Genomic DNA, 17,901 nt, shown 5'->3' on the forward strand with positions numbered 1-17,901 from the left:
GCGTTGCTTTTTGAACATGTGAGTTGGAACTCTTTGGAAACTGAACTACTGGATCCAAAGATTTAAGGTTTCTTAGCATAAAAGTCAGGAACGTAGCATCATGGAGTGACTGTCTTCTCTGGTTTTTGCTAATTATGAATTAGAGCTGCGTTCAAAAACCTATTCTGAAATAGAAACGAGGTTGAGAATATGTATCAGTAATCCAAGTTGAACTGTATTAACCAAGAGGTGGTTATAACAAAATCTTGTTTGCTTTCAAAACACTATAATCTATCCTGTATGTTTTTAAGATATTTAAAACAATAAATGGGTATTGGATTCAGATCATAGCTGGTGAATTTTTATGACAAAGCTTAGGTTTATTAATTCAACAACAACGTTTTATCCTTCAGTGTCTGATTTATCTAGGTTGTTTTGCCCTTTCCAGAGTAATTACTGATTGGTTTTGGGCAAATGCGATTTTGAATGGATTTGTTTAAACTCTTGTATAGAAATGATTAAAACAGTGAAGTTAACCTAAATATCTTGTGCTGCATTATCTTCTACTGATATTGCTACTCATGATTAAACACTTCGAAGTATTTTAAATCCCTAACCCCAAAAAAGTGTTATCATTTGATTTACCCTGACACTTTTTCTTCCTGTTACCTAGGTGAGCATTGCAACCGTGGTGAAATACCAGTTATAAAACATACGTATATATTTTCCTAGTTACCTCTGCCATGGTTTGTTCCAAATTAAGGTGTAATAATAAAAAATAAATAGCTGTTTACCTGCTAGAACATTAATGTTACTAGAAGGTGTACATGGTGTGCTGGAAGGGTGGGCTAAAGTTCTTAAAAATAAAAATTCTTGAAAGGGCCTGCTTTTAGCACTATTTTAAAAATTAATTTAGGAAAACAGATGTGGGTGCATACCAACCTAGTATTAGTGTACTTTTTCATAAAATTTAATTTGATGAAGCTGTTTCTTTTGTCAAGTGTGTTGTACTCTGCAGACAGCCATTAAGGCTCAGTAAGATCATGAATCATTTAATTTATGATTAATAACATAATTCAAGTAATAACAGACAGCGCCATACTCCAGCAGAATTAATTTGCTTTTAATGCAGCATCAACAAAGAAGATACAGATGTAAGCAATTTTAAGGTATTTGTGCAGGTTTTTTATAGGACACTTTTGAAAGCTTAGCTTTTATATTAGAACAAGGGTCGTTAGCCTGGTTAAGATAGTTCTTGCTATCTCTACAATAGCATTTTCTTTTCCAAATACAGAAAATCAATGTTAGTGATATTGTGATAAGCTGTTTAATTAATGTGGTTTGAAAAGTCAATAGATCTTAATAATTTATAACTCATCTAATGCACTGACTGTGTTTTGAAGGAAGTATCTCCTCCAAGCTGTAGTTGGAGGTCAGTTGCAGTGTTTTACAGTTGCCCTCAAGTAAACCACAACTTTGTCCCGAGGAATTGGGTGATGGTAGATATTTAAAATAAATATACGCTGTTGACCAGAGTATAGTTTTATGATCTCAGCAGATTTCTAATTTCAGGTCTTAAATACTTGAATCATTATTTAAAAGGCCTTTATGGTAAGGGAACTATTCTTCTTGTAGTGCTAGAAGTACCAGTAGCAGTCTGAAGACTGATTGCTGTTTTTCATGAGATTAAATTGCTGGAACAGGTTACGCAGAAGCAATTTATATCACAGTTTCTGTACAACCAGTAACGTATTGTAGAATCCTTAAATGTTCTCTTAGAACCCTGAAGTACATTTAAGCTCAAAATTAAGTATAGACTTTGAAAATTGATTTCAAATTACCAAGTTACTTTCTTAGTTGCTGTAAATATCTTCATCTTTTGTCTCTGTTTTACTATACAGTATTGAAAATATTGAATCCTAATTCATTGTCCACTAGGTTAAAGACTGAAATCTCCATTAGAGTGAAAGAAGCTAAGTTGGAGGTAACGTCTTTTCTTCTCTCCACAAAATATAAAAAATATCTCTGAACTTCATAAATAATCTGAAGACATGATAGAGTTCTACTTTAAATATACATATCCTACTGTTTCAGTAGTTCAGAAGACACGCATAGTGCTAGGAAACAGCTTTCTGTGTTTTACTACTGCAGTGGTGGGACACTTTTATTAGGTCAGCCACGGAAACATTCCCAGTTTGTAGTCAGTCTGGCTGGTTGATTTGTAGGTCAGAAGCCAAGGAAGGAATGGTTTGGTTGTCTTACATATGTATCTTCATCTTCAGGGAACCTCAAAATCGACTTCAGATACAACCTGAGATTTGGCTATGGACTGATTTCAAACTCTTCTTTACTTATTTTATTTGTGTTGTTTTTAAAGAGGAAAATCTTTGGAAATGCCTCATGAGGACTGAATGGCTTTCTTGCTAAGCATATGTGCTATTTATGTAGCAATCTGACAGGCCTGTCTGTCTTCATTCAGTTGTGTTAAAGGTGAAAGGATTATGAAGCATAAACAGCAGAATCTTTTCTGTCCATAAATCCTATTACCACTTTAGGCATATTTGGTTTTTTTGTTTCTTTTACTTTTCCTTTTTTCATGCTTTAGAATGTTTAGAATGCATTTCCTACAGTTTCAGTGGGGGGCCAGCTGTGTAAGAATTAGAAAAGACCTGGAATTTCTATATTTTGCTTCACAAAATGTTGTTTCATAATTTTGATTTTCATTTAAAATAAAACAAAAAGAAAAGAACAAAACCAGAGCCCTTATGACTGGAGAAGGTGACAGACAAAATGCAGACAAAATAGCTATGTTGGTTTTAGCTCTCAGTTGTTACTTGGAGTATAAGCAAGACTTGTCAGAACTGTGAGTTGCTTTTCACTGTGGTTTGGGCCACATCGAAGCTCTGGTTACTGGGTGCTGAACAGCCAAAAATTAAAATGGTCGAATTCAGTTGTTTAAAAACATAGCAAATGAGATCTAGAGAGATAAGACAAGAAATCTTCCATTCCATGTAGTTCCTCTGTTGAGTGGGGAAGGCTCAATGAGACCTGAGGAACATGATGGGTAGAAAAGAAGGTTCTGTAGTAGATCAGTGTAGATGCACACTTTACAGAATGTGGAGGTGGAGACGTGAATTTGGAAGTGTTTCTTGTCATGGATTTTATGTCTATGGGAATAGTACAACAGAAATACAGCAAAGTGTGATAGAAATATAGCAGGGGCTCTTTTAGAAGATAGCATAAGCTTAGCCTGACCATACACCTTCAGGATATTTGCTGCATGATTTGGTCTCACTGAAGCAAAATATACCACCTCTGTGGAGACAAATATTAACAATATATAATACTGTTGATGCGGGTTTAAAATATCTTAAGAGTTTGTAATACAAGTGGTTGAGGTGCTTATATTTCTGTGTAAAAACCTCTTTTATTGTAAAACCAGAATTTACTTATTTGGACAAAAACTAGGTTTCTTAATTTTTTTTTTTTAAGCACGTATAGTTTTCTTAATAAGAGTAAGATAATATATGGACGAAATGCCCTGTGATATATGAGAAGCTTTTAGAAGACTGCTTTGAAAATTTTTCCACTGGCAATTTAAAAAAATAATTACTTTTTCTACTCTTCTTTAAAAAGAAAAATAAAAAAAAATCTGATCATGTTGTTCAGAGTTCAAAAATTACTTCATTGGGTGGATGCATTACAATAGACTCAGGCTTGTCCTGTGATGAGCTTTCTGCTAAGAATCTTCTTCACAATTAACTTAAAGACATCTGTAGGGCTAAAACACTGTAATGCTTTAGTGTGCTAACCTCAGTTTTCTCTTTCTTGTTTTTCTGTTGGTGTTTTAGCAAAACAGATTTGTCAAATTAGTTGTTCTGGGTTTTTTGTTTGTTTGCTTTTACCTTCCAAATAAAATGCTGTCAGGACATAGTTCATGAGATCCTGTTCAGTAAGGGGTATTTACAATAGCATACATGAAAAAGGCTACAAGGATTGCTTTAAAGCTGTGTTGTTTTTTTTCCCTTAACTTGCAAGATTTTGCTAACATCTGTATTAATACCCAGTCTCTGCTTCTTAGTAGATGTATGGGATGTCAGTGTGAATTTGTCTATGCAACTTTATTGTAATCAACTGGTCATGGATAAAAAATAAAACATCCTTAATTATTACAGAAAATTTCAAGACCTAGTTTACCTGAAGGAAAAACAGAAACACCAACATATGAAAGAAAATACAATAATTAGCTGCATCTTGGAGTTCAGTTACATAAAATAATACATGCTGTTATTTCTCAGGTAGTTGAATATTTTAATTAGTGTTTTCATAATGTGTTTTTCTGCGACAAAAACTTTTGAGTGGCAATCAAAATGTACTCAAAAAGACACAAAGAATTTAGGTTCTAATTGTCAAAACAGTGCTTAGCCTACAAATAAGTCAAAGTTTCTGATAAATTGTACACAGTGTTAAAAAGATTTTTTTGTATTATTGTGTATGAATTAACAGCATCGAAAGGGAAAATGGGGAAGAATTATACATTGTATAGTAGTAAATGTTAGTCCTTGGGAATTCATTTTGTTTTGTAGCTGTTACAACTACAGATCTAAGGAAAATAATAATTGCGGGTTTTTAATGTTTGTCTAGGAAAGTAGCTCAAATTGTACATGGCTTTGGGCACATAGTGTGGGCAGACTTAAATATATGTGTATGTATACATTATTACTCCAGATCCCGTGGCCTGAAGTATCTTACTCCAATTAGTAGTCTTCAACAACTTTAATGCAAATTTAACCTTTAAAAGCTCAGTCAGAACACTGTTTCAGTCATTGTAAATACATTTGTAGTACCTCTTTTTAAAAAGTAAGTTAAAAAGTAAATTAAAAAGCAGTTCTGTGCTTTCAGTTTCTCTTTATAAGTTATTTTTCTTCTTAGAAAAGGTTCTTCATTACCCTTCTTTAGTCGTATGCAGAGTACCAAATAATTAGAATTTTATTTTCACTTCTAATACTTAGGAATTGAGACTAAGTGGTTCAGGTATGAGAAGCTAACTCCATCTTTAAACTACAGGTAAATCATTATAGTTGAATGCTATGTACTGCATTTTCCTATCTTTACATTTAATTAGGTAAAATTAACATCAGTATATACACCTGCTCTTTGTTTCCTGTTGATGAGATTCTTGAGGACTCTGTTAGAAGTTTGAACTTGTTAGGTGCCTTCATGAATCGGAGCTTCTGGTTCAGTTTCCTCAAAAAGAAATTTAGTTTGCACACACCAGAACAGTTCTGTAAACCGAACCAGTGTGTGGGAACAGTTAGGAATTTGCCTCAAGACTGCTGTTGGGTCGCACCAAAGTAAATGCAGCTATAGTACTGATTTTGTTACCTGTAAGTACAGTCCACAAACTGAGGGTCTTCATGTGCATACCTTGCAGCTATTGTGTATGCAGATACGTAAATGTCACCTGAAGCTGTGTGGTTTCTTTTCTTGCTGGTTTTTTAGGGGCTTAATACAAAATAATAATGCTCTAAAGAACATTAAGTGAATGTCCATTGCAAAGGGCAACAAAGAAAACTTGAGCTAGTAGAGTTTAAAAACAAAACAAAAAACAACAAGCAGAACCACCAAAACTGAAAAAGAGACAGAGCACAGCAAGTATGCAGAGCTGATCTTCCTTCAGCCTCACTTAGTTCCCAGATCTTACATTTTCTATACGATAAGGAAAAATTCCTTTTAATTTCCAAGATTCTCTAGTTTGTGGTATTTGTATGCTTTCATTTATTAAATTCGTCTCTTGGACTCAAAATTGTCTTCTGCAAGTAGCCTTATTCAAAAGTTGGAGTTCATACAGACGGTACAGCGGCTGGTTCATTAATAGGTTCATTAATACAGCCCAGTTTTCACAGTCTGTAGCCATGGCTGGTGGCATGCTTTAGAAAATGAGTTTGTTATTTTATTAAACAATAGCCAGGTTTTATATTCTAACTTTTCGCCAAAATCCTTGATGTTTTCATTTTCCACATCTCCTTGGTCTCTTTATTTTTTTCTACAGCTCTTACACAGTACTGTCTGCATATAGACTGAAAGAGTCTTTCATTCCTAACATTACTTAGAAGTCTCTTTTTTCTTTTTTCAGCTGCTGACTTACTATCAGAACGACTTTTTGAAATTCCATATGTCACGGGTTTCTTTTTTATTGAGGGGTTGAATGTGTCACAACTACTGAGTTTTTGCTTATCAGCAGTTGTCAGCAGAGGTAAACTGTTCCATTGGAGGGTTGTTCAATGTAAAGGACCTTACTGATGTGTTCAGCAGTACTAGATCACTATTTTCTGTATATTTGTTGTGGTGGTTATTGCCTTACGTAAGCTGAGCAGTTTTGTTTTTAAACTCTGTTTTATTGGTATAAGATATTGGGGAGTTTTTTCTTCTGCGTGAGAAATGAATGTAGAAAGTTTTTCTTCCTTCCCATTCCACAGTTCTCGCACTTCACCAAAAATGATTTGATAGCAAAGAGGGCTGGATTTGGTCAAAGTTGGGGTTTGATTGTATGAAGATAAGGGGAGATTGTGATGGATTTCCATTTTATGTTAAAGTAGGTTTGTCCTTTAAGAGTTCCTTGGTGTGAATGGTGTGTGAATGTAATCCATCTGCAGTGCCCTGTGTGGAACCGTTGTTGTCAGTGCTAATGAGGAATTAGTTATTGCTTTGTTTAAACCCATTTTTGCATACCTGTGTTCAAAAGTTGTCAAGTAAAGCGTATTATTTTGCTTGTTAACTCTCAACTTCAGTTCTCAAAGCTGCTTGTTGAAGAGTAGCAGCTAAAGGTAACATAAACAGTTTCATAGAGTTTATTGGATTTTCATATGAATGCAGTTCTAAGTATTTACTAGAATTTCTAAGGCTCTGTATAGCTAAAGTATTTTTCTGGAATAGGTGAGGTAATTAGGAGCAGATGTGGTAAGGCTAATTATCATCTGTAGCTGCTGGGTAGTGAGCCTAGCTCCTGTGCTGGAACTTTGTCTCAAGTTTTTTCTGAATCATTACATTTTCTTTTTATTTCTAGTAGTTTGAGTTGGAGGAGAATAATTAATAATAATAATAATAATAATTCATAATAATTCAAATTAGAAAAAAATGTACATTGGGGAGTATTGTTTATTGTGTTAGCCTAATAAGTGAAAAAAGCATGCATACTTGTCTGTCAGTAGTAGCTAATTCAAGTTGTAATTTGGCAGATAAGTTTATCTCCTGAGTTAATAATTGATTATGAATGAAGAAATGGTGTCACAGTGTCACAGAAATTATTATTATGACTATCTCAGTAGGCAGTAAGAGTTCACCATTTAAGATTCTTTGTAGTCTCTTACCCCATTCAAAATATTCCTGTGTCGTAAACCTAGGTAGGAAGTTGAATATTCTGGAATTAGCTTCTTTGAGTGAAAGTAAAACTTAAAAACAAACTTCTGAGTGTTTGTAGCTTGTAGCACCTGGGCTAGACTTTTGCTGTGCAGTTCAGTATCACTTAGCGTGTAGGCGAATGACATTAACTTTTAGTTTGAAAATATATTGTAAAAATTTAATAGCAAGAATCTGGTTATTTCCTGTTCCTTGAACTGCCCATTGCTTAGCAAGTGGGTTTAGCCAGAAATGGTTTCAAGCATATTTAAAACTATTTGAAAAAAGCACAGATGCTTTTTTGATGCATATAATACTTGATGATGCCATCTCTCTTGCATTTCTTATCTGCATATTACCGTTCAAATACTATTGGCAACTTTTAGACTCAAACATTAAACTGGGATATGTACTTGCTCCCAATTTCATTTCCTGTATAGAACTTTCATCTGAAATTCAGCTTGTTCTTCCATGCCCTCTGCCACCTTTCACTGTTTTGGGTTTTTTTTTTTTTTTGTCTATTTAACATCACCATTTAGGGCAGTTAGAGCTACTTGTCATTCTGAAGAATCTTGAGTGGGTTTCCAACTACGTTTTTACCAAGCCTAAATCTTCACAGCAAAAAAATGAGCTTCCTCATTGAAATGATGAGAGAAGCCTGATGTTCCTATAACAAATGAAGAGAGATATCAGAAGGCAGGGTTTTGTCTGTTGGCATATGAATGTGAGCAGTTTGCATACAGCATGTGACTGTTTTTGTCAGTAAAGGTGGCATCTGAAATACATAGTTGAATCTCTTTGGAGGATTCTCATCCCTCTCGCACTTCCCTTTCCTGATCACTTTACAAAACTGCATGTGGCTTTATTGAAATAATGCAAAATTAAACAATAACTATTTTGTATAAATTTTTTGTTGTGTTTTCTGTGTTACTATATAATAAGATTCTCATTTTTCCTTGCATGTATCAACACTGTTCTTTCCTTTTATCACCATGTGGTTTTACTCTGAAAAGTAACTAAAAATGCTCGTTCACCAATTTGTTGAAATACTGCAAATTTCTAGTTGATACTAAATTTTAGATTTGAATTAATTGTGGTTTCCAGCAGCTAGCTTTTTTCTTTCTTTACACGTGTTAGCAGTGCAGATTCAGTTTATCAGTACAAAAGTATGAACTGGCTTATTTTTCTTGCACATCATCAACAGAAGTTTTGATTAGTTGTGTCTGCATTTGCGTCAAAGAGCAGCTGAGTGCTGTATTTTTTAAAATTCCACATGAGAAGAAAGAAATAACATTCATTTCTAGTGATGAAATGCAAGAATTAAAGAATACTAAAGCTGAATATATAAATGGGTAAGAAAAATGAATTTAAATTCACCCCGTCTTGCTGTGAAAACTTCTAAGCAATGCCATTTGGCTGTTACTTTGCAGAGTATAGCCACTTGTTGCTTTATTACAACTTTTAGAAAAATAACATTTTGTTTTTTCAGCAAACAGGAGCTTGATTCTTCAGAGGAAACAAAAGAATGCAATAGAAACCAAAATGAAATTGCATCAGTTGAAAAGACTGAAGAAAATTCATCATTGTCAGATACAGAAAATGTTCCCAATTTGGAACTCCATGATAACAGCACGAAGAAATCTTTGCATGAGAAAGGAACATGTTGTGATTCAGATCATAATAAACAATTGGTAGGCGAGAAACAAAAATGTATTCATGGAGAAAGTGAGTTGAAAGCTTCCCAAAGATCAGATGATGTTGTCTTGACTGATCAGACTAAAGTGCAAAACTTGGATAAAATTACACTTTCAGCGATGAATGCAAAGGACTTAAAGCTAACTTTGGGTGAAGATGTTAGTTTTGAGCAGTTCTTGAGAAAAAGAAATGAACCCGAATCAGTTAGTTCAGACATGAGTGAACAAGGCAGTATTCATTTGGAGCCTTTGACTCCGTCAGAGGTACTAGAGCACGAAGCAACTGAAATTCTTCAGAAAGGTAATGTTGCACCTTCATCAAAGCAAGCTGAACAACTCTCTGAACAAACAGACAAGACTTCTCAAGAAGGCAGTCCCAGCAGAATGGAAACAACTGTAAACAAAACAGATGAAAATGAAGCAAGCTGAAATTACATACATTTCCTTGTGTGTTATATATAATGATAGGAACACCATGGACCATTCCTGATGAGTGTGCTCATTGATGCTAATGGTTTGGGGATTTTTTGAAAGGGAAATTTGGCATACGGAGATAAAATATGTATGCACAACTGAATCAAGTAAATTTAGAAAAGGTAATGTCTTTTTAAGTTTCTCTGCTATTTCTTCTCTCGTATATATGAATAAACTGAGTTGAAAGGAGGAAAAAAAATCTATTTTTTGTATCTGGAATAGATAACTTGCTAGTCAAGAGAAGATTTTAAAAACTCTTTTAATGAAGTGGAACTTAGTATGAATTTAGTTCTAATGCTGAAATGAAGCACACTTGTAGCAATGGTTGTTGGTCTGCTGATAGCTGGGTAAACACAAGCTTTGGATTTGGTATCACATTCCTTTCTGTAAAAGCATGTAAACAATTTTATGAATCTATGCACCTCTGTACAGGTGTAATCCTGCCAGACTGTAAACTTGACTTAAACTTTCAGTGAAAGTGGAAATACTACAATAAAATATATATATTTGTGGGGTTTTCAGTATGCAGACTGTGCAGAAATACCAGACATAATTGTAAAAAGTAGGACATACTGCTAAAAGTACTGTAGCTTTTAGGCTTTTACCATTGTTTTAAATATTCTTAGTGGTAGACCCATAGGAATGGTCTGTAAGGCAAACCAAAGTATGGTTTAATGTAAAAATTGTTTTAAGCAAGAAGGAGAACCCCAAACTGGAAGTACCAGCTGGCATGCATTCTGCCATTTAACAGCTGCTACTTGCTGACTCTTAGAAAAAAGGACACGAGAGCATATACTGTGGGAATGTACAGTTCAATTTCACAAGTTTTTGTAGTCTAAGTAATATTCAAAAAGATAGCTGCTGGTTTTTTTTGTTTTGTTTTTTTTATAGTTAGCAGTTAGGTGTAGAAATGAATATGACAGTAGCTTGCTCTTACAACTTCCTTGCTCCATTGGAAACATTCAGAATGTGCTTTTGACCTGGTTTTGTTTTTAATGTGTTAAATGTTTTGAACAGCTGTTAAAGCACTGCTGTAAATTATTCCTTTTTTGAGTAAATATTTGCAACAAAATTTTGTCTTTGTGAATAATTTCACTGCTCAGCTTGAAACTTTGGGCATAATGTTCCCACCTTTTTATAAAAGATTTGGTAGCAGTTTGCAGGAACAGTTTCATTTCAAAATTTTCATTTTAAAATTGTGAATTTGATGCTTAAGTGATTTTTTTTCTTTTTTGTTTTTAAGAATTAAATGAGCAAGTGCCTATGCATAAGAATATTTTTCTAGCTATGTGTTGTGGTTAGATGTGCTGACTTTTCCAGATTACGTGGAAATATTTTTCTGGACCATCAGCATGCAATTGAAGTTTGCTTTGTCCTTCTATGTTGTCTAGACTTGGCTTCTAAATGAGTCTAATCAGCAACAGCATTAACCTGTAGAGACCATTCTGATTGTTGTTGAGGCCTCTAAATAAACCACATCTCAAAATTGCTTAAGACTCTGAAGAGTCACATGAATTAAATTTTAAATTGCTCCTTAATTTTCATCCATGCAGGTGAAATCTATGCCTTTTTAAAAGAAAAGTGGAATGACTTATGTAGTCACAGCTCTTCTGCTTTAAGAATTCAAAAAATAAAAATAAAAACAGACAAAAAAACTGAGAACAGTAAGTGGCAATATTCTTCTCTCCTTTAAAGTGATACCGAAATTGTTAATTTGAGGTGTTAATAACAAGTCTGTTGTCTTCATGCATGTAGACGTGAGGGAATATAAAATACAGCATCCTAAGAAGGATAGTTCAGAGGAGTAAACCAGCTATGGAACCTCTTGTGTATGTTACTGAAGCAGCTCATGAGTGCATATAAACAAAGAGAAACCTATGATATTTTTAATCTGACGTTGATTTTACGTGCTAATTAAATATTTTGAAAAATTCATACGTGGTGTTGACGAAGATTAACTTCAAGTGGAACCAGTTCTATGATACTTGCTTGTAACTTCCTCACATTTGACTTTTATGCAATTAAATTTTTAAAATATTTGCTATTTCAATGATATGAATTTGGACGAAAACATAGTTTGAATGCCCCATGCTTTTGAGAATATGTGGAAAATGAAACTGAGACTGGAAAAACCTGAGTATTTGACAAAAACATGTGAATTCTCAGACACTTAATATGTAGAGGGTTGTTCATTTCAGTCTGTGTAGAGAATGCATATACATTACGAGAGTAATGTTAGGTCTAAAACCATCCAGATGTTGAACATCTGAAATAGCACCCCTTCCAAATGGAGCAAGAGAGTACTAGATAGTTTTTGTAGCAAGACCATCAGGCTGTTTAAACAGACCATTAAATTATATAATGAAAGCAGTGGTATGCTGTTTTTGTGAAGAACGAAAAATGTGTTTGTTTTTCCTATCTGAAGAAATCTGTTATCTTAACGCTGCAGGAAATTGCATAATTATGAAAATTAATCCCTTTCCTGTATTCTGTTTGGTTCTTAGAGCAAAGCTGAATAGATGCTTTTGGTTTAAGTCAAAGATAATTTACACTGACTGCATTTGAGTTATTTGTATGTAACTGCACATAACTTACTTCTTTGTTTCTGTGTCGTGAAAGGTTTTTATTTTGCAGCCATCATCAGTTCTTTCTCTGTGCAATCTTTCTCTTTGAACTTAGGAGAACACTTGAGCTCAAGTTTACATTGCCTTGCAAAAAAAATTAAATTCAATTTAATTCTCGGTGTCCATATTGGAATATATGTTTCACTTCTGCAGAGATTAACAATATTTACTTGAATTATAATTTCATATTGGATATGTAATTTACTATTTTTGAAAAACATACATGCCATGTGCACATTAGCTTTGTTTCTGTTCAGTTGAAAACTACTGAAAATCAGTAGCTTATGGTCATTTGGTGCTTCCTCAAGTGCAGCAAATGCTTCAGTTTGTCTTGCACAGTTTGGGCAAAAAAATACTGCTTTTTGACTAATTTTAGAGGATTGTAGACAAATTCCTATTGTTTGGGGGGTTGGAGGTTCATGATCCTTGAGGTTACTTCCAACCCTGGCCATTCTGTGATTCAGGGGGAGAAAGCGTTGCCAGAAGAACAGGCATGGAGTACCCAACAGCAGCAGGTTGTGAAGCTATTGGATGTTCACTTTTTATGGCTGGATCTCCAGAGATGTTACAGGTTCTGTATATTTCAATCAACTGTTGTCACCAAAGTTAGAATTTTTAAGTATGGCCTTTGCATCTTTCAGTGTAAAGGCTTTAAAAGGTGTAATGCAACTGACGCTATTTGCTTGCATGAAACATGTTTATAGCAGTAAGCAAATTCTCAGTATTTGGTTTATTGCATATTACAGCATCTTACTGCAGAAGTTACAGAAGACTAATTCTAAATATGATTCTGAATTCAAATGTTATTTGCATAGGATTTCTAAAGATTAAAAACTTGTCTACAACCCTGTAAATGTTAATCTCTCACACTTTAATCTTTATTTACTTCATATATGAAATCTCTTTACTACATAAATCTGAGACAGAATGGAGGAATGTGGAACGTAGCTTAAGTAATTAGGAAAATTTCAGCCCCAAAGGAAACTTCTAGTAAAAACTGAAGCTGGTGGAAGGATAGGAAGTCGTAACCATGCCAAACCGTTACTGCATGTGTGCAAATTTTGCTTTGCACAAACATGCCCGCATTTATAGGCAACTATAGTGAAAACAACTGGGTGTCATTTTCCCTGATGTAGATGAAGAAAGAAAAAAGAAAGCTCTTTTTTTGATTGTTAAAAAGAAGGTAGGTTTCGGCAACAGTCCTTATACTCTTTAGAGCAAAACCTTTTGTACAGCATTGTAAAACTGCCACTGTACTCGATTTAGGTGTTCTGTTAATCTAAGTGTGCTCTTGGTTAGGTGAGCCAACCATTGAAGGGAAGTTGGGTTCCATCTCTACTGTCTGTGTGGGTAAGTTTGATTGAGCTCAGGTTGAGCTCATGAGGCTACTAAAGAACTCTGGAAAACATTTCTGTCTTTTTGAGAATTATGTCTCTAAAAACTCTTAGGAGGCTTGTGCATTTCTGTCAGGAGAAAGCTGACCCTTCCGAGTGTTATTGCCAGTAGACACTCTTAACAGGTAAGAGAAAATGTATTCCTTGTTGAAATTAAACCGGAACAGAATTCTGCATGAAAGCCAATGTCTCTTCCTTAAGTGTGAGATAGTACTGAGTGATTTAATTGCACATGGAAATTGGTGTTTGGCATTGGTGTCTTCAAAGCTGTTAAGCTGTGACCTCTTACTCCTGTTTGTATTCTGGCAGTAAGAAATGTATCTTCTGTCTTCTCACATCATACGTAGTTTGTATTAATGTATTTGTTATCCAGTGTTTGCGTGCTCCTTAGAAATCCCTTGTTTGAGAGGGGTTACAATCCACTTGCACTTCTGTGAGTGCTTCTTGATTGTATCTCTTACATCGTTTTGTATGTGACCATTCAATTCTGTGAAATAAAGAGATGGAGGAGAACAGTGATAAAGTACTTTAAAAGTTGTTCTACTACTTCTCGCAGGATAGTAGGCAAAAATATATCCACCCTGAACTTCAGCCTCTGTGCAGTAACAGCTGTATTCTCTTTTTCTGTAGGTGGTGCTAAGCCTGCTAGGAATTTTTACTGAACAGAATCTCCAGAGAAAATACAAAGCAGCAAATGCTTGGTCTGTCAAGATGCCTCATTGCAATAAAAGATCAATAAGAAGCTACAGTATGGAAACTTTACTGTGAGTGGAATACAGAATATGTGGGGAAAATTGATTCTGCTTTCAGTGTTTTAGCTATTGTAAGTAGAAGTCTCCCAGAAGAAACTGATCCCAGATTAGATTCTGTGAAGCTTCTGACAAAACTGTTATCAGTGGCTTCATAGCACAAAGAAAGTTGGTGTGAATGTAGTCTGATTTCTTGGGTATGATGTACACCAATTAGGTAAAGATCAGTGATCGATAAAGTCACTTATTCTGAAATCAGATAATTCCTGTCTGTCAAGCTGAATATATTTCACTGCCAAATCTTCTGGGTAGGTGAAAAGTGCTTTCTACATCTCATCCATGGCTACGTTAGACTATCTGCCTTTTATTTAATATGCTGAAAAAAATAGAGTTGAAAACTACATTTGTTGGAGGCCATATTAAGCCAATACTGACTTTTTTATTTGTACAGCACCTAGAATTTTAGAGATGCTATAAACAGCAGTTTCACTTGCATGGCATTTTCCTAATGTAGGAAATGGACTTTGACTCCTGTGCTTTTTACACAACCATATCTTTATTTCTCTGCCTTCAGTTTAAGAATGTGTATAGTTGTGTGTAATCAATTTAACAAAGCTGAGATATCAAACCAAGGAGGTTTAGAAAGAAAAAATAGTTCTAGGTTATAGAGGTAATATTCACCAATTTCATGGGAGCTCTCTTAATACCCCACCCTCCTGAATACTCTGCCAGATCAGTTCCAAGCTCAGGAATGTACTGAGCCTCACTGGGGAAAGAGTTTTTATTTTGTTGATGGCTGACAATCCAGGGAACCAACATTCAAAGGTATAGATATTTAAAAAGAAAGGCAAGGAAAAAGAGATCTTATCTCACTCACTGCAACAGTAGTTAGAATACTGATTGTACAGCGCATAATCAGACTTTCCTATACAGTGCCCAGTGGAAGCTCTAGAGGATGTTACTGAAGCTGAAAACAAGTGGATGAAAAGCAGATTAAAACATGTGAATTTCACAGCAGCATCCTTTAAAATTCCAGTGGGTTCTGTGTCAGATGCTTGTATTTTTCCATTCATATCATCAGCAAGATTTATGTTATAGGTTGTGCATGACTAGAAGAAGTAACATGTAAAAGCAGATCAAAGAAAATTACAGAAGAACTTTATTCGCACATAATTGTGCTAATAAACCTAATTCACTAGGAACATGGATGTCTAAGGAAAGATTCCCAATGCATGTACTGAGTTTGAACAAAGATGTTCAAGAGCCATTCTGCTGATTGCAGAAAGCCTCTGTCTCTGTGTGTGCTGTTAAGGTGAAGCAGGCAAGCCATTACTACGGTGTAGAGGGATGGCTACAGTAGATGCCTATGGAGCAATATCTTACTAATCTTTGCACGCTTTCATAGGCTGTTAGAATATGAGGTGGGGTAAATGAGTTTGCAAGGTTAACCAGCTGCATTTGTGAAATGGAGATACGTTTAACTGGATGCGATTTCAGATGTGAGAGCTCGTGTCCCTACAGGCAATCCAAGCGATGATTTCTCCTATTACCACAGGAACAAGAGGGTTTTCTTTTTTTAACAACACAATATATTTTTCAAAGTATACCGAAAATCTGGATTGAGCTCTCTAAGGCTCAACTAATTCAGTAATGAGCTAAGACTGTTTGGTATGCAGTAGCTGTACTGATGATTGCGTCTGTAACTGCAGCAACAATATAGAGCAAAATTGAAAATAGGAGTAATTGGACCACCTTCAGGCTTTGAAAAGCTCTTTGCAAAAGAGTAGGGACAGCAACTGTAAAATATTCTGATTTTCCTAAACTTGTATTCAAGAGTCTTGTTGTCAATGAAACATGATAGGTTTATTAAATATGCTATAGAATACTGTATGAGAAGGTTGCTCATCCCATACAATTTTTCTCCTTAATTTCAGCTGTATGTATGCTACTGCAGCTTCAGAACATCTGGGTACAGCAGTTTTTTTTCTTTTCTGCACCTGCGAGTGTAAGTACACACATAAACAAAAAAGAAATTAAATCTTTCACAGAGCCAGAGAGAGTGGAAAAAAAAAACCACAAAAAAACCACCAACCAGTAAGCCATGAAGCTCAGGGGAGCAGTATGACAAGTGCTGAGCTGTAAACAAGCTTGAGAGGGATTTAATTCTTATGACAAGCGCCAGTGGTAGCATCTCACATGGACTCAGCATATGCACACATTTCAGAGGAGGAATCACAGAGGACTTAATGCAAATGTAAAAAAGCTTAGAGCACAGCAGCCTGTGCTGCTCTAAAAATAACCTCACAAATCAGGATGAGCTAGGGTTGTAATTATCTTGATTTTTCAGAATTTTGCTTGTAAGAGAGTTTCTGGTTTACACTCATACTGTGATTAGACTTTATAACCCAGACTGCAAATGGTTTGGGGCATGGATTTTGTTATAGGACAAGTATAAGACCTAATTAGGTGGTATTTTAAGGGTGATAGTAGAATATAAAGGCTGAGTAACAGCTTCTGTACTCAGTTTTAAAGAAGCTTATTTTAGGTCGGAAGCTTTTTGTTGCTGTTGTTTGTGAAGGAAGGAGAACTGAGATGTAATTTGGTATCCAGATTAAATTTTAAAAGCATCTAACGCACACTTGCTCCCTAATTACAGTCATGTCTTTTCTCTTTCAAATATGCTTATAACTACCTTGTTACTTCAACAGCGTTCTGAAAAGTACAGGCTGCAAACCATAACCCGCAGTCTGTATGCAGGCAGATTTCCCCACGGCAGTTGATCAGTTTGTGCTGCAAGGCACAGCCAGTTTTCACATAACCTTCAGGCAGGTTTGAGATGAGTAGCATGCTCCCTGTGCTCCAGCTGCTACACAGCTTTGACTCATTTACAAAAACAGAGCTGTGCTCTATTCACCTTAGATCTTCAATCAAGCTGTTTTCACAGATTCAGGGAGTTGTAGAGGTTGGAAGGGGACCTCTGGAGATCATCTAGTCCAACCCCTTGGTAAAGCAGCTTCCTTGCAGTAAGTTTATTTTCTGCTTTCCTCAGTCTTCCATTAATTAGATTAAGTTTACTAGAAAAGGGTTAATAATCCCTGGGGGTATAGTTTTTGATTGTCTGCAGGCTGAGTTAAATTCTGCTGTGCTGGACTGTAATTAGCTAAAATGCTTTCTAATCATAATTTCCTAGATTTCCTAGCAAAAACATGCAATATTTACAAGAAGTCTCTTGGACCATGTCTTTCTTGCTCACACTGATTGACAACTGGGTATAAAATATCAATTCCCAAAGTACTATTATGTATTTTTAAAAAATTGGACTTTAAATACAGTTTTATGATACTGATATTTCTGAATACTGATGCTGATGCTTTTGAATGAGATTTTTTTCACAACTGGAAATTGGGTGTGCAAATTACCCTTCATTCCATAGAGTCAACAAAGTTGGAAAACACCTCCAAGATCATCCAGTCCAACTGTCCACTTACCACCAGTATTTCCCCCCCTAAGCCATATCCCTTTGTACAGCAATTATTTGTATAATGTAAATAAGCCTTCAGCTTAGTCGTCATCATGATGTAGTGGTCAG

General features: G+C 35.2%; 2 protein-coding genes across 8 annotated transcripts in view; both read left to right on the forward strand.

Annotated features, from left to right (window-relative positions):
- The window catches only part of ZNF280D (zinc finger protein 280D), a 44,939-nt gene extending 33,905 nt beyond the window's left edge, over window positions 1–11,034 (forward strand). For 2 of the 7 annotated variants that reach the window (XM_042875722.1, XM_042875723.1), the window contains exon 16: window positions 8,867–11,034. In XM_042875722.1, coding sequence (XP_042731656.1) covers window positions 8,867–9,500 — 634 coding nt within the window. In that variant the 3' untranslated portion in view covers window positions 9,501–11,034. Of the gene's footprint in view, window positions 1–1,917; window positions 1,964–4,991; window positions 5,043–6,458; window positions 6,575–8,866 lie in introns of those variants that run through there. The other 5 variants (XM_042875727.1, XM_042875724.1, XM_042875726.1 and 2 more) reach the window with 5 other exon arrangements.
- A 531-nt stretch (window positions 11,035–11,565) lies between these two features.
- MNS1 (meiosis specific nuclear structural 1) overlaps window positions 11,566–17,901 on the forward strand; it is a 28,947-nt gene continuing 22,611 nt past the window's right edge. Inside the window, exon 1 of the mRNA XM_042875732.1 lies at window positions 11,566–14,327. Within this exon, the coding sequence (XP_042731666.1) occupies window positions 14,275–14,327 (53 nt within the window). The 5' untranslated portion in view covers window positions 11,566–14,274. The remainder of the gene's footprint in view (window positions 14,328–17,901) is intronic.

The sequence above is a fragment of the Lagopus leucura genome, unplaced genomic scaffold, assembly GCF_019238085.1.
Source record: "Lagopus leucura isolate 7727_CA_CO unplaced genomic scaffold, USGS_WTPT01 Super-Scaffold_100015, whole genome shotgun sequence".
In the NCBI taxonomy this organism is placed as follows: domain Eukaryota; kingdom Metazoa; phylum Chordata; class Aves; order Galliformes; family Phasianidae; genus Lagopus; species Lagopus leucura.